The 21,872-nt window shown below is 43.2% G+C and overlaps 2 protein-coding genes across 7 annotated transcripts; one reads left to right on the forward strand and one right to left on the reverse strand.

Annotated features, from left to right (window-relative positions):
* The first annotated feature begins 83 nt into the window (after positions 1-83).
* borcs7 (BLOC-1 related complex subunit 7) lies at positions 84-6,313 on the forward strand. 2 transcript variants are annotated; one of them, XM_054768382.1, is made up of 6 exons: positions 84-249; positions 740-802; positions 876-919; positions 1,000-1,020; positions 1,108-1,170; positions 4,059-6,313. In XM_054768382.1, the coding sequence occupies exons 1-5, from the start codon at positions 118-120 to the stop codon at positions 1,157-1,159; spliced, it is 312 nt and encodes a 103-aa protein (XP_054624357.1). In that variant the 5' UTR covers positions 84-117; the 3' UTR covers positions 1,160-1,170; positions 4,059-6,313. The 2 variants fall into 2 exon arrangements, with proteins under 2 accessions (XP_054624357.1, XP_054624356.1); XM_054768381.1 differs by having other exon boundaries at positions 1,108-6,281.
* Positions 2,346-18,403, reverse strand: LOC129177340 (aspartate--tRNA ligase, mitochondrial-like). 5 transcript variants are annotated; one of them, XM_054768362.1, is made up of 18 exons: positions 18,321-18,395; positions 16,075-16,818; positions 15,672-15,771; positions 15,531-15,597; positions 14,015-14,116; positions 13,841-13,936; positions 13,645-13,768; positions 12,053-12,099; positions 11,697-11,803; positions 9,272-9,341; positions 8,988-9,167; positions 8,707-8,799; positions 8,573-8,635; positions 6,075-6,227; positions 5,782-6,000; positions 5,611-5,721; positions 4,633-4,708; positions 2,352-4,574 (listed from the first exon to the last, which is right to left on the reverse strand). In XM_054768362.1, exons 2-18 carry the CDS (start codon positions 16,238-16,240, stop codon positions 4,375-4,377), a joined length of 1,974 nt encoding a protein of 657 aa, XP_054624337.1. In that variant the 5' UTR covers positions 16,241-16,818; positions 18,321-18,395; the 3' UTR covers positions 2,352-4,374. The 5 variants fall into 5 exon arrangements, with proteins under 5 accessions (XP_054624336.1, XP_054624333.1, XP_054624332.1 ...); XM_054768359.1 differs by having other exon boundaries at positions 2,351-4,574; positions 13,841-14,116; positions 18,321-18,396; XM_054768358.1 differs by lacking the exon at positions 12,053-12,099 and having other exon boundaries at positions 2,348-4,574; positions 8,707-9,167; positions 18,321-18,403.
* Positions 18,404-21,872: the final 3,469 nt, after the last annotated feature.

The raw sequence follows: 21,872 nt of genomic DNA on the forward strand, positions 1-21,872 counted from the left end.
ACATTGTATAACACAAATGGATTACTAAATTACGTTGGTACTGCTATTAGTTTAGCAGACGTGCTGCGGACTATTTTGTCTCTCCGCGCGATCCGTCGTTTGCCGGCAGAAAGTAAAATGGCGTCAGCTGAATCCCAGGCCCGGTTCGGTCAGTCAGTTAAAGGATTATTATCCGATAAAGTGGGTTCGTGCAGCGTGGACGTGATTGCAATGACGCGCCAGGTGCTAAAAATTTCCCGCAGCCAAGAGGTAAAATGATGTGTTTGCGTTTTAACAAAATCGCTTGCTGGCATCTTAAAATGCAACTAGGAGTACTAACTAATAGCTTTGGATCCTTCCGAATAATACATCTATCGTATTTACAACATCCCAACACGGGAATGTAAGGTTATAATGATAGAATAGAATATTGGCTTGTACGGCGGGTAGTTAGATTTTGCTAATGCGTGCTGGTCCTGTTGTTCGAGATGTGTCATGTACAAAAGAACCGGCTGTAAAAGTCGATGCTCTCGTCGGTGACTCGTATGAATATGAGTTTGCCATCACTACTTTGTAGCGAAGTCTGAACTGAGAGTCAGCGCTTGAATGACTCGGACAAGGTGCGGAAGAATGCGATGCGGTCACGCGACAACAAAACGGAGGTCTTTGGTATCAAGCGGACAGGAAGTGTTTGGAGGCAGAACGTAAAAAGCTGCTGAACATTCAAAGCCCGCCTGATATTAGCCATCATTTCTTCCAGCTTCTAGGCCAAGCAGCCAGAAATATGGTGATTCAGGAGGATGCCATCTTACATTCCGAAGATGTAAGTGTGACAACAAAGTCTTCTTCTTCCTTCCGCCTGACAACTGCAGTAATCAGCATCACCTGTCTTTCAGAGCCTGAGAAAAATGTCCATTATAACGACTCATTTACAATACCAGTAAGTCTTTTTCAAGAAAATGACTCTTTTGCCTTCAAACCTCCAACGCTCATTTTCCTTCTCATTCGAATGCCAATCAGACAGGAGGCAATCCAGAAGAAGTAAGTGTGTGTTTAGTAGAAAGACTCTGCATCACTGTCTCACCTGTCAGCTGTAAGGCACACTGATGACGCCGCGTTGTCCTCCAGTGTGGAGCATTCCAAAAACCTGCAGGATCAGCTGAGGCATCTGCTCAAGTGACCACCGAACAGGTATCTCTACCAGCATCGGTGGCTTTGGACATCATCTTCTCAGCTTACTGGATTTCTTTTAACCTGTTTAGGGATAATAAAGGGTTAACTCAGTTTGTCGCCTTAGTAACTAGAAAAGCACTCAGAGCACAGACCTCCGCCAAGCGCCGTACATGCTAACGTTAGCATGATAGTGCTAAGTGTTTATACACGAGTTACCTATGAAAACAGATAAAAATGCTACGATGTTAATGTTAGTATGCTAGAAATGCTAGCATTAGCATGCTAACACCTAGCATAATAGTGCTAAGTGTCTGTGTGTCTGCCTATGAAAACGCCTAGAAATGCTTCTATGCTAATATTAGCAATGTTAACATGTTAACACCTAGCATAATGTTGGTGTTTATATAACTGTCTAGCTATGAAAATGGCTAAAATTGTTAATATGTTAATGTTAGCATGATAGTGCTAAGTCTTGATGTGTCTACGTAATGAAAATGGCTAACAACACTAGTATGCTAATGTTAACATGCTAGCATTGCTAACACCTGGGCATGATAGTGCCAAGTGTTTATATACGTGTCTAACCAGGAAAAAAAGGTAAAAACGCTAGTATGTTAACATTAGCACGCTAGCAATGCTAACATGCTAACACCTAGCATGATAGCGCAATATACCGGAAAGGCTAAATGTCCCGAATGAGTTGAGAATTTTGACTTTGGAATGGTCTGAGTGGGATGAGAAATGTGCAGTATAGCAGGTCATTCATTAGTTTTAGGGGAAAGGGTGAATTTTGGATCACCCCCAAAATTTAATCAGTTCTTCCATGTCTTGTTTCCGACAATTCCTGAAAATTTCATCCCAATACGTTCAGCACTTTTCAAGTTATTTTGAACACAAACAGATGGCAACAACATAACGTCCATGATGGGCTTGGTGGAGGTAATATTCATCCCCAGTTGTTGCTATATTGCCTTCTTGGATGATATCCATGCTGTGTGTAAGTGTGACGTGATAGTGGTGCTGCAGTATTACACGGAGGTTGAGTACCACTGAAGGTACCAGATGCACCGTACGTGACATCGTACATTATGTACGTTTTTTTCATGCCGGGTAAGCAAAAACTGGATTTCATTTTCATCGAATGAGAGAAGTGTACATTTAGACGTAACTCCCCCCCACCCGTATGTACAGTATATGCTGTGTCAGTGTAAAAAGGTAAAAAAATGTTCAAAAGCTTTTTGGTAGAAATTGTTCATTTTTACACCTCCTGGGTGAAACATTTATTGGAAATCAATTTTTATTGAATAAAGTTAACATAATCACATGACCCAAACGCGTTTGAATGAATTTCTGCGATATGAGTCATAGAGTGTTACTATCCACACAACGGCTTTGTGTATCTTAGAGAGGGGGACACTGCTCCAAGAGACTACATCACAATGAGCAAAGAATTGTTAGCGCAATTCTGATCAAATGGCTAAGGACTATATTGGTCTGTTAGGGTGTCCAAAGTGTGGCCCGGGGGACATTCGCAGCCCGCAGCACGGTCAAAAAATGTAATTTAACAAGGAAACATTAAAAAAAAAAAAACAGCAAAAATGGGAAAATCAAAAGTCAAAATATTAACAGAAGAGTTGTAATCTAGCAAGGGAAAGAAAAATCCTAATTTCACAAGAATGAGGAAAAACATCATTTTAGTAGCATGAAGGTGAAACATTAAAGAAAAAAGTTGCCTTTTTACGTCAACAGTGAATAAAGTTGTAATTTTTGGAAACTTAGGTTGGGGGAAAATAGAACATGGGAATAAAGTGAAAATATAAAATAATAAGTTGAAGTATTTGGAAAATTATACCAAAAAAAAATCAACAGCAGAAATTTGACCAGAGTAAAGTCAAAATATTAAAAGGAAAAAAAAATGTTTTCTAATGAGAACAAAGTTTCAATTTTACGAGAATAAACTTGTAATGTGAGGAAAAACATCATTTTAGTACCATTGGTGAAATAAGAAAAAATAGGTGAAACAATCTGATGGGAATAAAGTTAGAATTACCAGAAGAAAATTGACAAGATGAAATACACTGCTCAAAAAAATGAAAGGAACACTTGGAAAACACATCAGACCTAAACTGGGGGAAAAATGATGTTGAATATGTTTCCTGATAATAAGTGGGTGATGTATTAGTAACAAAATGATGCCACATCATTTGATAGAAATGAAAATGATCACCCTATAGAGGGGGGAAATCAAAGACACCCCAAAAATGAAAGTGAAAAAATGATGCAGCACACTGGTCCATTTAGCTAAAATGTCATTGTAGCAACTCAAAATGATTCTCAGTAGTTTGTGTGGCCCCCACGTGCTTGTACGCATGCCTGACAACGTGGGGGCATGCTCCTAATGAGACTACGGATGGTGTCCTGGGGGATGTGGCATCATTTTGTTACTAATACATCACCCACTTATTATCAGGAAACATATTCAACATCATTTCCCCCCAGTTTAGATCTGATGTGTTTTCCAAGTGTTCCTCTCATTTTTTTTGAGCAGTGTAGTTGGAAAAACCAGCAGAAAGAAAAAACAGTTGTGATTTTACGCGAATCAAGTCAAAATAGTAAGAAAAGCCATCATCGATTGAAGAGCAAAAGAATAAACTGGTATGTCATTTTTAGTAGCGTTTCACCGCAGTTTTTTCTTGAGCTGCATGTGGCTTCTTAGCATGCTGTATCTCTATGTGCGTTACAAAATATCGAAGTTGCATCCTTGGATTTTTCACGATGTGGCCCTTTGGACACCCCCGTGTTGATGTCAGCCAGTCACAGCATGCACGTACACACGAGAAGATACAGTCAGGATGCCACTTTCATATCATCTACAGTTAGATGGAATCGTCCTGCTTTTCCAACAGCAGGACGATTTGTTGGAGTGGTACGGTGGCCTGTGTGTCCACATCTGAATGGTCCACCAAGAGATTGGCGTCCCTGATGAAGCAGCTGAAGAGACACGGCACAGGAGCGTCACGTGACCACTCTGAAGCCAGCAGGTGAGAAAAACAAGCCAACTCTGGTGGAGGTTTGATGGCTACAACCATTTTCAGGATGTAAACAAAAAGTTATCTTCTCAATCAATTTATTTGTGTTGAAAATGACTGATCCCACAATAAAAAAAAAAAACTCCCATCAAATTGTGGTGCATCTGCGTGCTCGTTGCACGTTAGCTACCGTCTAAATGTCCCCGCTTTCATCCTGTCCTCCTCTTGTCCCCGCCGGCCACCTGACCGACACGTGGTAAGGCTTCAGCTCCTCCTCTGACACGTAATCGGGGGCGCGGCCCATGAGGTCGTGACCGCGGAACGACTTGGGGAAGGCGATGACATCACGTATGCTGACAGCCCCCACCATGATGGACACCAGCCGGTCCAAACCTATAAAATAAATAAAAGATTTTCCACATCTCCGGACCCCTGGTGTCGTGAATCTCACCAAGAGCGATGCCACCGTGGGGGGGTGCTCCTGAGTCCAGAGCCTCCAGCAGGTGAGAAAGAACGGTGGGATCCTCCTGAGCGAGAAGCATGCTAACTGTTACGGTCGTACAAGTGTAAAAACAAGTTAAGCAAGGAAATAGAAGTCATCTGTTCCAGGGTCAAACTGTGGCCATCCTAAAAGCTCGAAGTGTACAGGCAATGTTTCAGGTCTTTTTGAATTCAGTTCAAAACGTTGAAACGTGTCAAAACAAGTTAAGCAACTCATTCGACAGCAAATACGTAACGATAAAAATGAGGTTTTGATAAATGCCAAGCCTCCATCCCAGAGACGTACAGTATTTACACGTCCTTGATGCTTTTTTAAAAACTAAAAGAGGTGAAGGCATGTGTGCCTAACAGCGGCCACTAGATGGCAGAAGTGCATCTGAAAAGAGCAATTTTGTAACTAGAAAGTCACATGACAGGAAGGAGGAAGCGGAAGAGCGTGGGGGCGTGTAGCGAGCAGAAGGCTACGCACTTTAGGGACGTTTTAACACAAGCGCACACGTACTTCTGTGGAATAGTTGGTGTATTTGTAAATAAAGTTATTGTGATGTTTTTGTGTTGTTTACATATTAGAGCTATCAGAAAAGCAAAACGTATTTGTGTCAAAGTGAAAGTTAGGATTTTGTACTAAAAGCTGCTTTTCTCCCTCTTTTAGTTGGGAACTGACATTTTCCTGAAACTTGCCTATGTTCTACTGCTGATTACTAAAGAAGGCAAACAGGTAGAAACAAGCAGACTGGTGACAGACGGGAGGGTAATGTGGGCTTATACTGCATAAGCATACAACACAACAAGATCAGCCCACGGCTCCACTGAAGGGCTCGTCTTCTGAAAACTGTCCAATGATAATGTGGAGAGAAGTCATGTGTTCCAGGGTGAAAGAGCGGCCTTCTAAAAGCGTGCATGCAATGTTTGAAGCTCCGTTGTTTACCTGGAGAATGTTCTTCAACACGTGAAGCTGCTCTGAAGCCTTATGGATGCGGATGGATCCTCCTCCGATCTCACAGCCGTTCAGCACCAGGTCATAGTGCTGACCCCGGACCTGCGAGTGCACACGTGTCCTGCACGTCAAGTCATACCACAGCCAGAAGACCACACCTACCTTCAGAGGCTGTGTGTACAGTAGCGGCGCGTCTTCTGGCACCGGAGCGGTGAAGGGGTGATGGGCGGACTCCAGCCGACCCGGCTCGTCCCGCTTGGGCACGAAGAGAGGGAAATCCACCACCCACAAAAAGTGAAAGGCTGAAGGATCGCGGACAGAAGAGCCGTGAGACTCCAGGAGGTCGGCGCACCGCAAACGAAGATGACCCAGCAGCGGGCGCTGAGAGCGCAGAGGAGACGTCGCAGTTGGGATGAGACGCTCCACGCCAGCGGGAACGCTTCCATTGGTCTTACCACCACGGCGGGAGCACCGGCGGCTATCAGCAGGAGGTCCCCGGGCTCGGCTCCGGTCTTCTTCAGCAAGGCGTCGCTGATGCCGCCTGACAGCAGCTTCTTCACAGGAGACTTGAGAGTTCCATCAGCTCTGACCAGCACCACGCTCACCTCCTGGGACAAAGAGCAGATCCACCGTTACGTCCCCCCCATTGGAGCAGCCGGGCTCATCTGCTCGTGGTTGTCAAGGAGATGCTTGCTCAGGATCTAACGCCAAAGGGTGGCCTGGGGGTCATTTGTGGCCCACAGCACATTCTAAAAATAGAATTTAACAAGCAGCAGCAAAAATGGGAAAAACTAGCATTCATTTTACAAGAATAAAGTCCAAATATGAAGAAACAAAAGTTCAATCAAATAAGCTTATTTTAGTAGCATAAAGTTCAATGATTTGAAAAAGAAAAAAGACTTTTGAGGTTGTGATACTACGAGGAAAAACTAACAAAACAACGAATAAACAACAATTTTTGGAAAAATAGGTTGCAGAAAAAGTTCTAATATTCCGAGAATCAAGTGAAAACATGATGGGAATAAAGTCCTAATTGCGAGAATAAAATTTACACAAAGAAAGTTGAAATAGTTTGAAAAAAACTGGAAAAATCTGCAGTCATGCTCCAAGAATAAAGTCTGAATATTCCGATAAAGAAGTTGTCAATTGAAGGGAATAAGGTGGTAATATGAGGAAAACAACCTCACTTTAGTAGCCCCACGTTCAAATATTCGAGAAAAAGAATCTATTTTTCAAAGTTGTAATCTCATCACAAACAAACCAAAAAGTCAATCAAGTTTTTGGTCGTGGAAAAAGTTACACTGCTTTGAAAATCAAGGAAGAATACGAGGAGAATAAAGTCCAAATCACGAGAAGAAACTGGATTACGTCAAGTTGAGGTAGTTAGAAAAGAACACATGTGAGGAGAAGAAGGTGGTCACCTAAAGCAGTGGCCCCCAACCCCCGGGCTGAAGAAAGAAAAAATCATTTCCATGATGTTTTATTTTGAAAAACATGTCCATTGTGGGTGTGCTAACTTCCTCTCTACTGCTGCTGTATTTGTACCATTTTTCTTTCACCTCATATTTGGGATAAATGCTGACACTACGTGGGAATGCATGAAGGTAAGTTTGATGACTTATTGAGTGCTAACGTGCACATTTGTCTCAAGTGAATTCATGCTAGCACCCACGTCAAACAGCCATGTCATAATGATGGCTCGCCATTCAGATGTTGTTCATGTCTTCCTTTTACACAATACATCAGAAATAAGATGAATTAGATCGCTACAATGTACGAAACCACACACACGGCCCGTGGGTCAAAGAAGGTTGGGGACCTCTGACCTCAAGGAGAAGCACCGCTAAGCATGCAGCGCAAAGACTCAGGAAAAAATGTTCATTTTTTTTAAGTCAACAAACCAACAAGTTGTAATTTAATTACTTATGAATTTTTGAAAATGTCCTCTTATGGGAATAAAAAAGCGCATGAAGATGATTTGTTGCTGTGAATGATGAAACACACGCAATACTTGCTTCTTCATGTGTTGCTGGACTAAACATCCAAGTGGCAAAGTTGCATCCTTTCATGTTCGCTATAGGTGCCCCCCTCCCTCCCTGGAAACAGCTTGGACACCCCTGCTCTACAGCAAAGCTCCCAACTCCCTCCCTCTCAGCTCTGGGCTGATCCTTGGCCGTTCTCAGGCTCATTCTTCACGGCGAGAGGATTTTTAAAATGCGTATCTGGAGAGCGGCGATGCGTGCAAGTGTATCAAAACCGGTCAAAATGCGTGCCGGGTACAAAAAATGTGTACATGTTGGCAGGTCTGCTTCCTGTTGAAGTGGACGAACGGGGCACAATCCTTGCTGGTTGGGATGAAATACTTCCTTCACCCCAACTCCCAGCCTGTCTAGCAGGACACATTTCCCATCATTCAACATGTTTTCCTATTGAACATGTCACCCCCATTGGTGGAAACCCATTACACGTGTACCCCTCCACGTGCCGCTCTGCTCAGGTGCTGGTTCAATCCTCCGTACGCAGCGGCGGTTCTGGCTTGAATGACGCCCTGGGCGGACCGACGCTGTGGCACCCCCACCCCCTTTTCTTTTTGGTACCTACATTACATTCTACCGCTCACTTCCTCTACTTCTTCCTAAGTTGTGCACCTGATGGCTTTGATTGTCTCTTAACCGCAACCTCCCACCGCCACTCAACTCTGATTGGCTGCCGCAGTTTCCTCTTTTTAGTTGGACGTAACAAGTTGATGTGAAGAATGGAATACGTTTTATTTTGGAGGCTTTGCTGTTGTAATGTACTTTTTCCAAGCGTATGATCAAAAAATGAAAGAAAACACTGCAACTTGGTGAAAAAGCTGCGGCTCAATCGGGTCGTGTGAGTCGGCAGCAGTCGCCAAAACCGATCCCGGAGGAAGGGGGGGTCATCACGCTAGCCGTACCAAAAGTCATCCTACCTGGTGAAAGTGTGTCTTGGCTGCTTGGTTCAGTCCTTCCAAGTCCTTGGCGGTAAATAACGTCTGCGGGCCAAAGACAGCAGAGCGTGAGAACGACACGCAGGCGGCGCCTCCAACGGAAGGTCAGTCCTTACTGCGCCGTCGGGGACACGGATGGCCAGTACCGAGCTTCCCGATTTGAGGAAAGCGGCGTCTGCGGACACGAAAACGTCTCTGATGTCCATCAGCTGGACGGACGACGGGACGAGAGAGATAGACAGGTGAGGCGAGACGGGTGATTGGTTCCAAAGCAACTGATCATTACGGCCGAGCAGCAGACATTTACCCACACGCACGCACATCACACTGGCAACAAAACACCAGCCTATTTCGGGGGTGGAAATGTCTACGTGCAGCAGACAGACACCCCCCCCACCTTCATGCCAAATCTGGTGTCGGGTTTGTCCACCCCGTAGTCCCTCATGGCCTCCTGGTACGTCATGGTTTGGAAGGGAAGCGTGATGGGGGTTGTCTCCGCGGGCCACGAGTACTGCAACAAAACCTCCACCAGGGATGTGATTCCCGCCTGGTCCACAAAGGACATTTCTATGTCCACCTGAGAGGGACAAAAAGTCCTTCAGCAGGTCACCCAGGCAAGACCAACAAGACACACCTCCCACTTTCATGCACTGCAAAGTCACCCTAGATGCCCCCTCCCACCTGGGTGAACTCGGGCTGGCGATCCGCTTTGGAGCCTTCGTCTCGATAGCACCGAGCCACCTGGAAGTACCTGGTGGACGTTGGAGAACAACACAGTCAGTGACGTGTGCCTGAGGTTCCCTCAAGACAGGACAGGAACAAACACAGCGCACCCACGACCTCTGGCACTCAGCAGCACGCCACCGGCGCCACCCTTAAGCCACACCCCCTCCCTCCACGCTTTCTATCGGGTTCATTTGCACTTCCGTGGTGATGGCTTTCCTTTTCCTTGGCGCGCTGCCGCTCGGGAGGCGTGGTGAAGCTCAGCGTGAGGCTCGTGTGCTTCATATACTGACCCACAAAACAACACAACAATAACAAACACCCACATGACAAACACGTAAAAAGTACAAATCTAAATACTTTAAAATGGAATAAAAACTAACCAATAAAACAAAAAGCAAAGCATGTGGATTAGTAAGTATTACTGTAATATCATATTACAACACAAGCTCCGTGAATGAGTGAATTTATGGACCAGCATCATGGAACCGAACACAGTCATCCCTCACCACTTCACGCTTCTACTTTCACAGCTTCACATCACGGTCATGAAAAAATCACGCTGGTTGGTGGTTGGATACGGCCTACTGGTCCAATAATATGCATCTTTAAGGAAATTAAGCATTTTTAGGCATACAAATGGCTAAACGAAGTGAAGGACAAACTGATGGCACCGAGAAGACGCATTATGAGTGTAAAGGTGACTATAGGGGTGTTATGTCATGCCTACAGGGCTCTAATCATGTTAAAACATGTATTTAGAAGGTGGTAAACAGGTTTGCTATGCTTAATATGTCTTATTTTCTCTTATTATGTCGACTATAATGGCTAATAGGAGTGTGAAGGTGACTATAGGGGTGTTATGTCATGTCTACAGGGCTCTAATCATGTTAAAACGTGTATTTAGAGGGTGGTAAACAGGTTTTCTATGTCTTATTTTCTCTTATGATGTCTGCTATAATGACTAATAGGAGTGTAAAGGTGACTATAGGGGTGTTATGTCATGTCTACAGGGCTCTAATCATGTTAAAACGTGTATTTAGAGGGTGGTAAACAGGTTTTCTATGTCTTATTTTCTCTTATGATGTCTACTATAATGGCTAATAGGAGTGTAAAGGTGACTATAGGGGTGTTATGTCATGCCTAGAGGGCTCTAATCATGTTAAAACGTGTATTTAGAGGGTGGTAAACAGGTTTTCTATGTCTTATTTTCTCTTATGATGTCTACTATAATGGCTAATAGGAGTGTAAAGGTGACTATAGGGGTGTTATGTCATGCCTAGAGGGCTCTAATCATGTTAAAACATGTATTTAGAAGGTGGTAAACAGGTTTGCTATGCTTAATATGTCTTATTTTCTCTTATTATGTCGACTATAATGACTAATATGAGTGTAAAGGTGACTATAGGGGTGTTATGTCATGTCTACAGGGCTCTAATCATGTTAAAACGTGTATTTAGAGGGTGGTAAACAGGTTTGCTATGCTTAATGTCTTATTTTCTCTTATTATGTCGACTATAATGACTAATATGAGTGTAAAGGTGACTATAGGGGTGTTATGTCATGTCTACAGGGCTCTAATCATGTTAAAACGTGTATTTAGAGGGTGGTAAACAGGTTTTCTATGTCTTATTTTCTCTTATGATGTCTACTATAATGGCTAATAGGAGTGTGAAGGTGACTATAGGGTGTTATGTCATGTCTACAGGGCTCTAATCATGTTAAAACGTGTATTTAGAGGGTGGTAAACAGGTTTTCTATGTCTTATTTTCTCTTATGATGTCTACTATAATGGCTAATAGGAGTGTAAAGGTGACTATAGGGGTGTTATGTCATGTCTACAGGGCTCTAATCATGTTAAAACATGTATTTAGAAGGTGGTAAACAGGTTTGCTATGCTTAATATGTCTTATTTTCTCTTATTATGTCGACTATAATGACTAATATGAGTGTAAAGGTGACTATAGGGGTGTTATGTCATGTCTACAGGGCTCTAATCATGTTAAAACGTGTATTTAGAGGGTGGTAAACAGGTTTTCTATGTCTTATTTTCTCTTATGATGTCTGCTATAATGACTAATAGGAGTGTAAAGGTGACTATAGGGGTGTTATGTCATGTCTACAGGGCTCTAATCATGTTAAAACGTGTATTTAGAGGGTGGTAAACAGGTTTTCTATGTCTTATTTTCTCTTATGATGTCTACTATAATGGCTAATAGGAGTGTAAAGGTGACTATAGGGGTGTTATGTCATGTCTAAAGGGCTCTAATCATGTTAAAACATGTATTTAGGTTAACTGCAAAAATATTCCTAGAAATTCCCTTATCAGGATCAGGTCTGGAACCAACTAAGCGTGATAAAGGAGAGATTGGCGAGTTGTCACCTGTCCACCCCAGCCACCATCAACAGCTGTTTGAACTGCTGAGGACTCTGAGGGAGGGAGTAAAAAAGACCCGGGTCTCTGGAGGGAACCACAAACTCTTTGGCGCCCTGCAAAAGCGGGAGAGATGATTGATTAGCATCAAGGTTTGATAGCATCACGGCAGCACAATACAAATGAAGTCATGCTCACGTTCTTGACTTCCTGGAAACACTGGAAGATGACTCAGCTTATTATTGATTAGCCATAATCTATCGCTTCTTGCGTTGCTGTCACACTGTGTAGCTTTATGCACTAGCATGTTGTGTTGTTTCAGTGGTTTCTTTGAAATGAAAAAGAATAATAATCGTGACGCTCACCCCTGGGGTTCTTTTGAACAGTGTTGGCGTTTCTACATCAACAAAACCTGTCATGTGGGAGAAAACACAATCAGAGCATGGAAATTCAGGCTAGCACGGCTGGTGAGGCACTGGCTCCTTTGGGGTTTGTTTATGTTCACACAGGCTGCCCATGAAAAAGAAAAAAATAACTATTTTATAAAGTGAAAAATATGTGTGCACCCCAGCCTTCCCCAGGAAAACGCATCTTAAGTACTTTGTTGTAAAAGTCTGATCACGTCCTGGTGAGCTTGGATATTTATATTCAATCCTCCCTCTCGCCAGTCAAATTCATTCATTCATAAAGATAATGCATGATAACAATACATTTGACTTGCTGCTCTCCAGCTGGTGCCGCTGCTGTCAAAAAGAAAAAAACCACTGGCTTTTCCTCTTGATGGAAGGACGGCAGTGACAAGCCCACCCCACCCCCTCAGGAGGAAGACATTCTGTGTGTTTTATGGTGGAATAGCAAGAACAAAGACGTCCCACAGAAAGCCACGGTACAATAAACACGATATTATTGGCCGCATGCCGACAACGCATAAGGCGGGGCTTGCGCACTAAGCTGTGAAGAGACGCTCGAGGAAAGTTTCTGGCGTGTATTTGATCAGGAAATGTGCACATTCAGCGTGTTTTTCAAGTACGTGCACACAACACTTGTTTATTTGGAGCAGCCGTTCTAATACTTGACATTGGCCTCATTCTTAGCATGCGTTTGTTCATCGGCCGCCAGTTCATCCTGTTCTCTACGAGCCAGCTCGCTGCTTGGGGGCCTTTTGCACAACCGCTAGCTCCTTCTTGGAAGCTGCAGCGAGAGCTTCAGTGTTATGTGGTGAAATGCATCTTGCACAAAGGTCTACATCAGGCGGCCCCGGGGCCCTCTGCGGCCCGTGACTGTTGCTTTAATGGCCCTCGGCACGTTCGAAAAATACAGTCCAACAAACAAACAGAAAGGGGAGTCATTTTAGAGAAGAAATAATTAAACATTGGGAACATAAAGTCATGATGTTAAGAGACAAAAGTTGGATTCCTACAAGAAAAAAAAAAGTGGTAATTTTGCGAGAACAAAGTCAAACTATTAGGAGAATAAAATTGTAATGTTACGAGAAAAAGTGGTAATTTTAGGAGAATTAAGTTGTAACGTGAAGACAAAAAAGTTGTCATTTTGCGAGAATTGAACATTTTTAAGCAAAACGTCGAAATATTCAATATTTGAGAAACAAAAATATGAAAGTTGAATATGAGGTCGTTTTAAAGTTTGACTATTACACGACGACAAAAGTTGCCATGTTTGTCCAATAAGAGTAAAAATGGAAAAAGAAGCAAAAGAAGAAGAAAGGTTGAGCTAGCATGCATTCTTAGCATATCCGCGTGGGACGCTCTGCAACATGTCAACACCGTCCATCCTGGTGTACGTCAGCAAGCATGTGACAAAAGGCAACACTGATGTGGCCACAAAGCACCCAACTTAAGGACGCAGGGGGGAACTGACGGCACGGGGGGGCACCAAATGCAAAATGAAGTGCAACGGAGGAGCCCGTCCCTAAATAAGCGCAGCTGGACACACATACCGTGCACGTAACACAGATATTCCCTCATCTTCATCACAAGCTGGGACCTCAGTCTGAGGTTCTTCTGCAAGCGAGAAGATCTCAGGTCCAGGTAGCGAAACTGCATGCGCAAAGACTCGGATTTCTGTGCAACGAGAACAGAAACCATCATCCTGCTTTTTTCTCCCCACGTGAGGAGAAACGTGCAGCTACTCACTTTGACAAAGTCTTTGATTTCAAAAGGCAACGTCCGGCAGATGTTGTACACGTCCACGTCCTGGGCGAGGACTTCAATGCGCCCCGTCGGCATCTCCTTCCATGTGGAAACATCACGCCGTGACAGGAGCCGCTCCAAGCGGGACAACGCTCGCGTTCCATACGTTTCACACACCTTGTTTTCCTGTCCCGATGGCCGTTCCTTCACGGTGCCCGTGACTTTGATGACCGACTCGACGGTGAGATGACGCAGCGCTTCTCTGACGTGGCGCGCAGACTGCACACAAAAACACAAGCAGCTCTCGTCCACGCACGTTCTTTCAAGCGACCACGCCAAACACGAGGCCACGCGAGGTGCATTCGAAAAATATCATTTTACAAGAAAGCGACAAAATAAAACCAGCAAAAATAAAGGCAAAATATTCAGAGAAAAAGGCATCATCTTACAAGAAGAACGTCGTAATATTATGAGGAAAAACAGCTGCTATTTGATAAGAATAAAGTGAAAATATGACATCAAATAGTTGCATACTCACCACAAAAAAGCCTCCATTTTACCAAATAAACTCAGAATATTACAAGGAAAAATAATGTTACGATAAAAAGTTGCAATTTTTGTAATATTTTATATATTTTTTTCCCATTTCTGGAGTCTTGTTCAAAGATTTTCAACTTTCTTCTTGTGATATCGGAATTATGAAATTAGGACTTTCCCCCAACCTCGTTTTTTTTGAATGTCAACTTTATTCTTTTTAAAAAAAAACACAAACATCTTTTGTTCTGTAATAATTCACCTCTGTGCTACTAAAATCATTTTTAATTTGACAAATATTTCCTAATAATATTTTTGGATCAATTTGGCAAATAAGTGGCAGTTTGACAAAGATAACCTTGTGATGCTATGAGGAAAAATAACATCATTTTAGAAGCAGAGGTGAAATATAATAAATATATCTCTTTCTTTCAACTCCGTAATATTACAAACAAAACAAAGTTGTCACTTGTGGAAAATGACCTTGAGGAAAGCGTTATAATATTATGGGAATAAAGTCATAATATTACAAAAACAACATTTATGAAGATTATTTAGGAAGAAAGTTGCATTTGGAATATTTAACATACTTTTTGTGGCCTAGTGTTGAAATATTAAAAATAATAATTATATATATATTATTGCTTAAAAAAATATTATGAGAAAAAAAACAAAGAATAAAATTGGAATTCTTTAAAAAGTAGGTTGTGAAAAAAGTGATAATATTATTGGAATAAAGTCATCACATTCCAAAAAGAAAGAGTTGCGTTCTAACAAGAAGAAAAGATGAACTTCTAATATTGTGAGGAAACATAATGTGGTTTTAGTCGCACGCAGCTGAAATATTCAAGACACAAATAAATGCTTGAAATGGTGTAATACTACTAGAAACAAACTAAACAAAATCACAGTTGTCATTTGTGGGAAATGAGGCTGTGATATGATGGGAATAAAGTCCTGATATTCCAAAAACATGACTGAAGAAGAAAGGTGGAAGAGTTGGAGCAAGTAACAGAACGTAACAGAAGAGCAAAGAGTGGAGTTGATGTGAATAATGACGTGTTTTTTCATCTTTGTGATGAAACAGAGCCAGCACATCATCCTGGATATCAGGAATATTCAGGTGTTGTTCACGACTCAAACCATGACGCTGACTTACTTCCTCCTGAGGGATCAGAACTTGGGTCAAACCGCTGAAATCTCGTAGAATGACAAACAGGTCTTGTCTGTGGAAGACAGGAAAATGACACTCGATGCTTTTCCATGCAGCGTGTCACCTGTCAGCAAAAGCAGGAAGCACCTCAGGTACTGCACCCAACCGCAGAGTGTCACCTTCTCTCCCACGTGCTCCCGCCTCAGCTGTCCGCACGTGTGACTGCGAAAAGACAGAGCACTGCTACCTGGGCGGGAAAATCAAAGATCTCGTCAGCAGCCTGTTATCACAAGTTGTAATCCAAGGGCAACACTAAATCAAATGCTAGCAAATATTATTGGATGTAGTGGAGCTATAGTGCAGTGGATCTGCCCGGCACATTTAGGTTAAAACAATAAAAAGGTCAAATCAACAGTTGCCAAAAAAGATGCCTGTGAAGAAGTCCTTCAAACAAGCTCGCACTGGCAGACACGCTCGTTCTTGTTATCCCATCCCCATGAGACGGCACGTGAAGCAGGACACACGCAATACCAGTGCGTGGATGGAGTACCTGAGACATCAGACTGGCACGCGTGTCTGACCGCTGCTTTCCAGGTGAAGCGTCCATGACTTGAAGTCGAGGTCAACTTCCGGTTGCCAACCCGATGAGCTGCGAGTAGTCTCTGCAGCACATACCCGCATGTTGTTGCCATTGCTGCGTTTGTATGTCCGAACATGTGACGTGGGTCGTGCTCAAACTGCCGTGTGGGTAAAAAGTTCGTCTAGTGGGTCAGGAGACTTTACAGACCCTTAGTGACGTCATCATAACCCATTTCGGATTCCATCGTTCCTGTCATTTTATTCTTGTCTTTAAAGGTCGACTGGGAAGGCAACGAATGGCAGCCGCTTCTTACGTCCTGTTTCTCCCTGATCACTTACTTCAATGACTTGACGAACGCTGAGGCGAGTTCAAAATCTGAAAGCCGCATATTTGTTTATCCTGTTTGAGGTCCACATTTCCACGAAATGTATTCCAGACCAATAATATCACTCCAATAATGCGATGTTTTGTGGACCCCTCTGGCAAATGTGGATTCTTCCAATGTCTTCTTCTTCGTAGTATTTTGCAAATACAGCCGCCAGCGCCCCGTACTGGGCGAGCGTATTGCAGCGCGTGATAACGAGGACGCTTGACCAATCCAGCTGTGCGAGTGGAGCTGGGCTGCCAGTGTATCCGCATGTCCCGACGACACCGCGTTGTGTTCTGGTGCACGATGGACGGACACGGAGATGGCTTTGGAACAGAAGTTTATTCCTGCAGTGTGGTGGAATATATGAAGAGGACATGTGCGTGAGCTCCTCAGTAACAACGGGCCTCTACAGGAATAAGGCACATTCAGCACAATGCACGATAGCACGCTCATGCACACCCCCAATAGGAGGGGAAAACGTGGCTGCTAGCTAAATAGTTAGCTTGCTCTCCCACAGGCCAAAACATCCCCAAAACCACACTACACGACATATTATTAAAGAAACATAAATAAGTAACAACATGGGTTCCATTAGGTTAATATGAAACAATATTTTAACCACTGAAATGTTATTACAGAACTTAGTTGCTCCCACACTATGGAATCACAGGAGTGCCAAAATTAAAAGGGAATACGTGTGGAAAAACAAACAGACTCAATAATACAACATTATACAAATGTGGAATTACAAAAAGAATAAATAATAACAAATATATCTTTTTCTATTTTGTCATTGTTTTTTCTGTTTTGTCTTTGTTTTTTCCAATTTGCCGTTGTTTTCCTGTTTTGTATTTGTCTTTTCCACTTGCGTTTTGTCATTGCATTTAGTCATGACAAAGACAAAAGAATGATTACTGTATTGTCTTTGTTTTTTTCGATTTTGCCGTCGCTTTTCCATTTGGGAAAGTGGGCGGGTCATTCTTTTGCATTTGCATGCTTTTGCATTTGCCATTACTAAATGAAAAAACACAAATGGAAAAGACAAAGACAAAACAGAAATCATTCCTTTGTCTTTCTCATGACTAAATGCAATGACAAAACACAAGTGGAAAAGACAAATACAAAGGAAAAACAACGGCAAACTGGAAAAAACAAAGACAATACAGGAAAAACAATGACAAAATGGAAAAAGAATATGACTACATTTGTATATTTTTTATTATTGATTCTATTTGTATTTCCACATTTGTACATTTTTTATTATTTATTGTCTTTGTAGTTCCACATTTGTATCATTTTTATTATTTATTGTCTTTGTATTTCCGCTTTTGTATAATTTTTATTATTTATTGTCTTTGTATTTCCACATTTGTATAATTTTGTATTATTTATTCTCTCTGTATTTCCACACGTATTCCCTTTTAATTTTGGCACTCCTGTGATTCCGTAGGATAACAGTACATATTTGAATAATGCAACAACAACCGTTACCTTTACAACACAATCAAACATGTGTGGGGGTGGCTGTCTTATCCTTACACTGATCTAAATCACTGAAATAAACAAATAATAAGAGAAATAGAAAGAATAGAAAACCAATGATCCCAATGAATTACCGCACTTCTATAGTTGCACCCGGAATCATTCCAACCACAGTGAGCGCCATCATCCACAAATGGCAAAAACATGGAACAGTGGTGAACCTTCCCAGGAGTGGCTGGCCAACCAAAATGACCCACATGCTGGTTGGTTGAACTTCAGCTGTGTGAAGACTTGAAATGCTGGTGCCAGCCTGTGTTCCCTTTTCTATTAGACCAGGGTTGCTCATTACGTGGATGCTAGCTACCGCTAGATCGCCAAGGATGTTTGGGTCGATGGCGTAAACGTCACTTTGTAGTTGTCATATGACATCAGTCAGCTGACATTAAGCTCCCCTCCTGATTGGCGCTTGCTCCCGGGTGCTCAGCTGGGTGGGAGGAGTCTGGAGATCATCAGGTCCAGTGCCCCGCCTCCGCCTCCGCCTTCCTTTTCCATATTTGGACGTGACGTCATTGAGCCGCTTTGATGCTAGCTGGAAAATGCTTCATTTAGGCTAAAGACAAAAAGGCCCCCACTTCAGCAAATGTGCTCCAATGTGAATTTATTGTTGAAAAATGTTATTTTACAGTCATTTCAAACAGCCTCTTGTACATTTCCTTCTCCTAATGATGCCTTTTCCATCCAAAATGACTACTTGATTAGCTTTTTCATTCATTGTACAATCATTTCACTTTCTTACTGTGTACATTTTATACTCATGACATTTAACAACTATTTCATTTACACATCACAGATTTTTATTCTTTTTATTTTTATTTTCCAACCACTTCAACTTTCTTCTCGTCCAACAATTTGTTCTGCCGATGAATTTGCCAAAAATTACTTTTTGCAATGTTGCCACTTTTAAAATGAATGACCACTTTTTTCAACTCTATGCCATTGAAATCATGTTCATATTATGACCTTAATGGGCCCCGGGGCCGCACATTGGACACCCCCAAGTGCTAACAGCAAATATCACATATCAGGTTAGGTTGATGGAAAGTTGCTTTGTTGGACTATTTCTTTTCTTTTTTTAGGCTTTTCATGTGAAAGAGGAAAAAGACTGGGGTGTCAGCCCAGTACCACCAACACAATCACGCTGATGGCCAAGAGGGAAGGGGGCTGCATGGGGGTGTCAGCCCAGTACCACCAACACAATCACGCTGATGGCCATGACCAAAGGCAGGCCCAAACCACCACGCAGCCCCCCCACACCACTGGTGCACTCCCTGGCTGCAGTGACGTTGTCCATGCAGCCTTTGATGTTGGGGTCAACGCCTTTGCATGCCGTCTTGGCTTCCTCCACTTTGTTTGTGCACTCCTCCTTGTCCTTGCCCAGATGAGCCAGTTGCAGCCATCAGCATCACAGCAATGAGTCTTGGTATCAGTGATACAGTCAGGTGACTGAGCTGGTTTGTAGCACGTGGAGTAGGAGACTTTATCTGGGTTGCTGCTGCTGTCTTTAGAGGGCAGACAAGGACAAAGGCAGCGAGTGGTGGCTGTGTTTCAGGTGACTCTGATCTGATGGGTTCTTTTGGACGAGTCTTACTGATATTGAAAGGACGTCTTGGTCTCACCGATGGCACAGCTGATGGCCAGCTGCACCAGCAGAAGGATCATTCTCATCTTGTCCGCTGAGGAGTCGTCCCAGAAGAAGAAGAAGAAGAAGAATGGATTGATGATCGGGCGTGATTTTGGGCACAATTTGAAAAATCGACAAAATTCCTTTTCAAAATAAAGCCGACATTAATGACTTCCATCCATCCATCCATTTTCTATACCGCTTCTTCCTCATTAGGGTCGCGGGGACATGCTGGAGCCTATCCCAGCTGACTTCGGGCGACAGGCGAGGTACACCCTGGACTGGTCGCCAGCCAATCGCAGGGCACATATAGACAAACACTCACATTCATACCTATGGACAATTTAGAGTCGCCAATTAACCTAACCTGCATGTTTTTGGGAATGTGGGAGGAAGCCGGAGTACCCGGAGAAAACCCACACGCACACGGGGAGAACATGCAAACTCCACACAGAAATGCCCAGGGGAGAATCCAACCCAGGTCTTCCCGATCTCCAGGCTGTTACTGTGTTGGCCAACGTGCTAACCACTAGACCACCGTGCGGCCGCACATTAATGACTTGTTTTTTCAAAATTTATTTCCAGAGACTCAAACTAAACAACAAAAACTCAGAACAAATTGTTTTTCCAATTTCCAGCACGGTTATAAAACGGACAAAACGGGTCACGGACGACTCGGCGTGTGACTCGTTTATTGGGGTTTGACATGAAAGTCCAAAGTAAAAAAGAAGCGCTCCTATTTTCCATCTGTGTTTTCAGAGCAAAAGCAAAGAAGGAATAAGAAAGGTTTGTTCCAAAGTTGGATGTTTGCTAGTTGGATTGTTCTTCCTGTCCAATTGTAATGTTTCATTCTATGGGATGCAACTAGAAACATGACTTGCTTCATCAAAGACGTTAGTGTCCATGTGAAGAAAACAAGTGGTCTAGAAGCCAAGTCACTGACTTGAATGTGGAATGTGTGATGACAGAAAGACAAATGCCATGAGATCAATCATCCACATGTCAGCACATGAAGAAGAATGCATGAAATCATCCATCCATCCATAGCTGCACTACAATCATTTACAATGGAATGAAACATGGACATTCACAACTATCACTTTTTGCCATGTTTGGGTCCTGCCGGGGCCCCCGGTGAATGTGTGCTGGCTTGGGCCCACCTCCTCATGTGAGCAAGTTGAAAACGATGCGATCGCGGGACAGCCACAGCTTGTGATGCTAGAGGACAACAGCTCTGGAAACTTATTGGACATACTGGAACTTTCAGAAGACCATATGCTTCAAATCCATCACAAAGCTAGGAAATAAACTCCAGGTAAGTGGCAGTTTGACGGGGGTGGCCCAGGTGAGAGCATGACTCCCACGGGGGTGCTCTGAAATGTGTAGATGGCCGATGTCCTTGCAAGTGACCTTGTCGAGCCGACGGTAGTCCACACAGAACCTCCAGGCGTCCTTCTTCTTGACCGGGACCATGGGAGCTGCCCACGGGCTGAATGACGGCTCAATGTATGTATGTATGTATGTATGTATGTATGTATGTATGTATGTATGTATGTATGTACTTTATTTATCCCACAGCGGGGAAATTTACTTGTTACAGCAGCAAGCAAGCAAGACAAGTAAAGAGTACAGTGTAAAGAATACATCGTGACTACAACATGGTTCAGGTGGTTCAGGTGTTGTAGAGCCTGATAGCGGTCGGTATGAAGGACCTGCGGAACCTCTCCTTGGGTGTAACAGTCTGCTGCTGAAGGAGCTGCCCAGGGAAACAACAGTGTCATGTAGCGGGTGAGAGGTGTTGTCCATGATGGATGTCAGCTTAGCCAACATCCTTCTCTCCCCCTCTTCTTCCACCTAGTCCAGAGGACCGTCCAGGACAGAGTTCGCTCTCCTGATCAGCCTATTGATCCTGCTCCTGTCCCTGTCCGTGCTGCCCCCTCCAATGACTCCTGCTTCAGCATCTTTTGGACTTGCTTCTCTGCGCTGGCTTGCATCTTAGGCCGGATGGCGGCTGTGGCGCGTGCTCGCTTCCCTGGCTGGTGGCTGTGCTTCTTGTGTGGTGGTCTTTGGTACAGTGCACCCTCTTGTTGGCGCTAGCATGGAAGTACAGTACATACTATTCACTTCCTGCTTTCCATGGAATATTACAACATACTGTATCATCATCAATAAACCAGCATTGCAGAACAATCATTGCGCTTGTATTTAGCAAACACCACCTGCTTGTATTGGTTT

Source organism: Dunckerocampus dactyliophorus, chromosome 2, assembly GCF_027744805.1.
Source record: "Dunckerocampus dactyliophorus isolate RoL2022-P2 chromosome 2, RoL_Ddac_1.1, whole genome shotgun sequence".
NCBI classification, from domain to species: Eukaryota; Metazoa; Chordata; class Actinopteri; order Syngnathiformes; family Syngnathidae; genus Dunckerocampus; species Dunckerocampus dactyliophorus.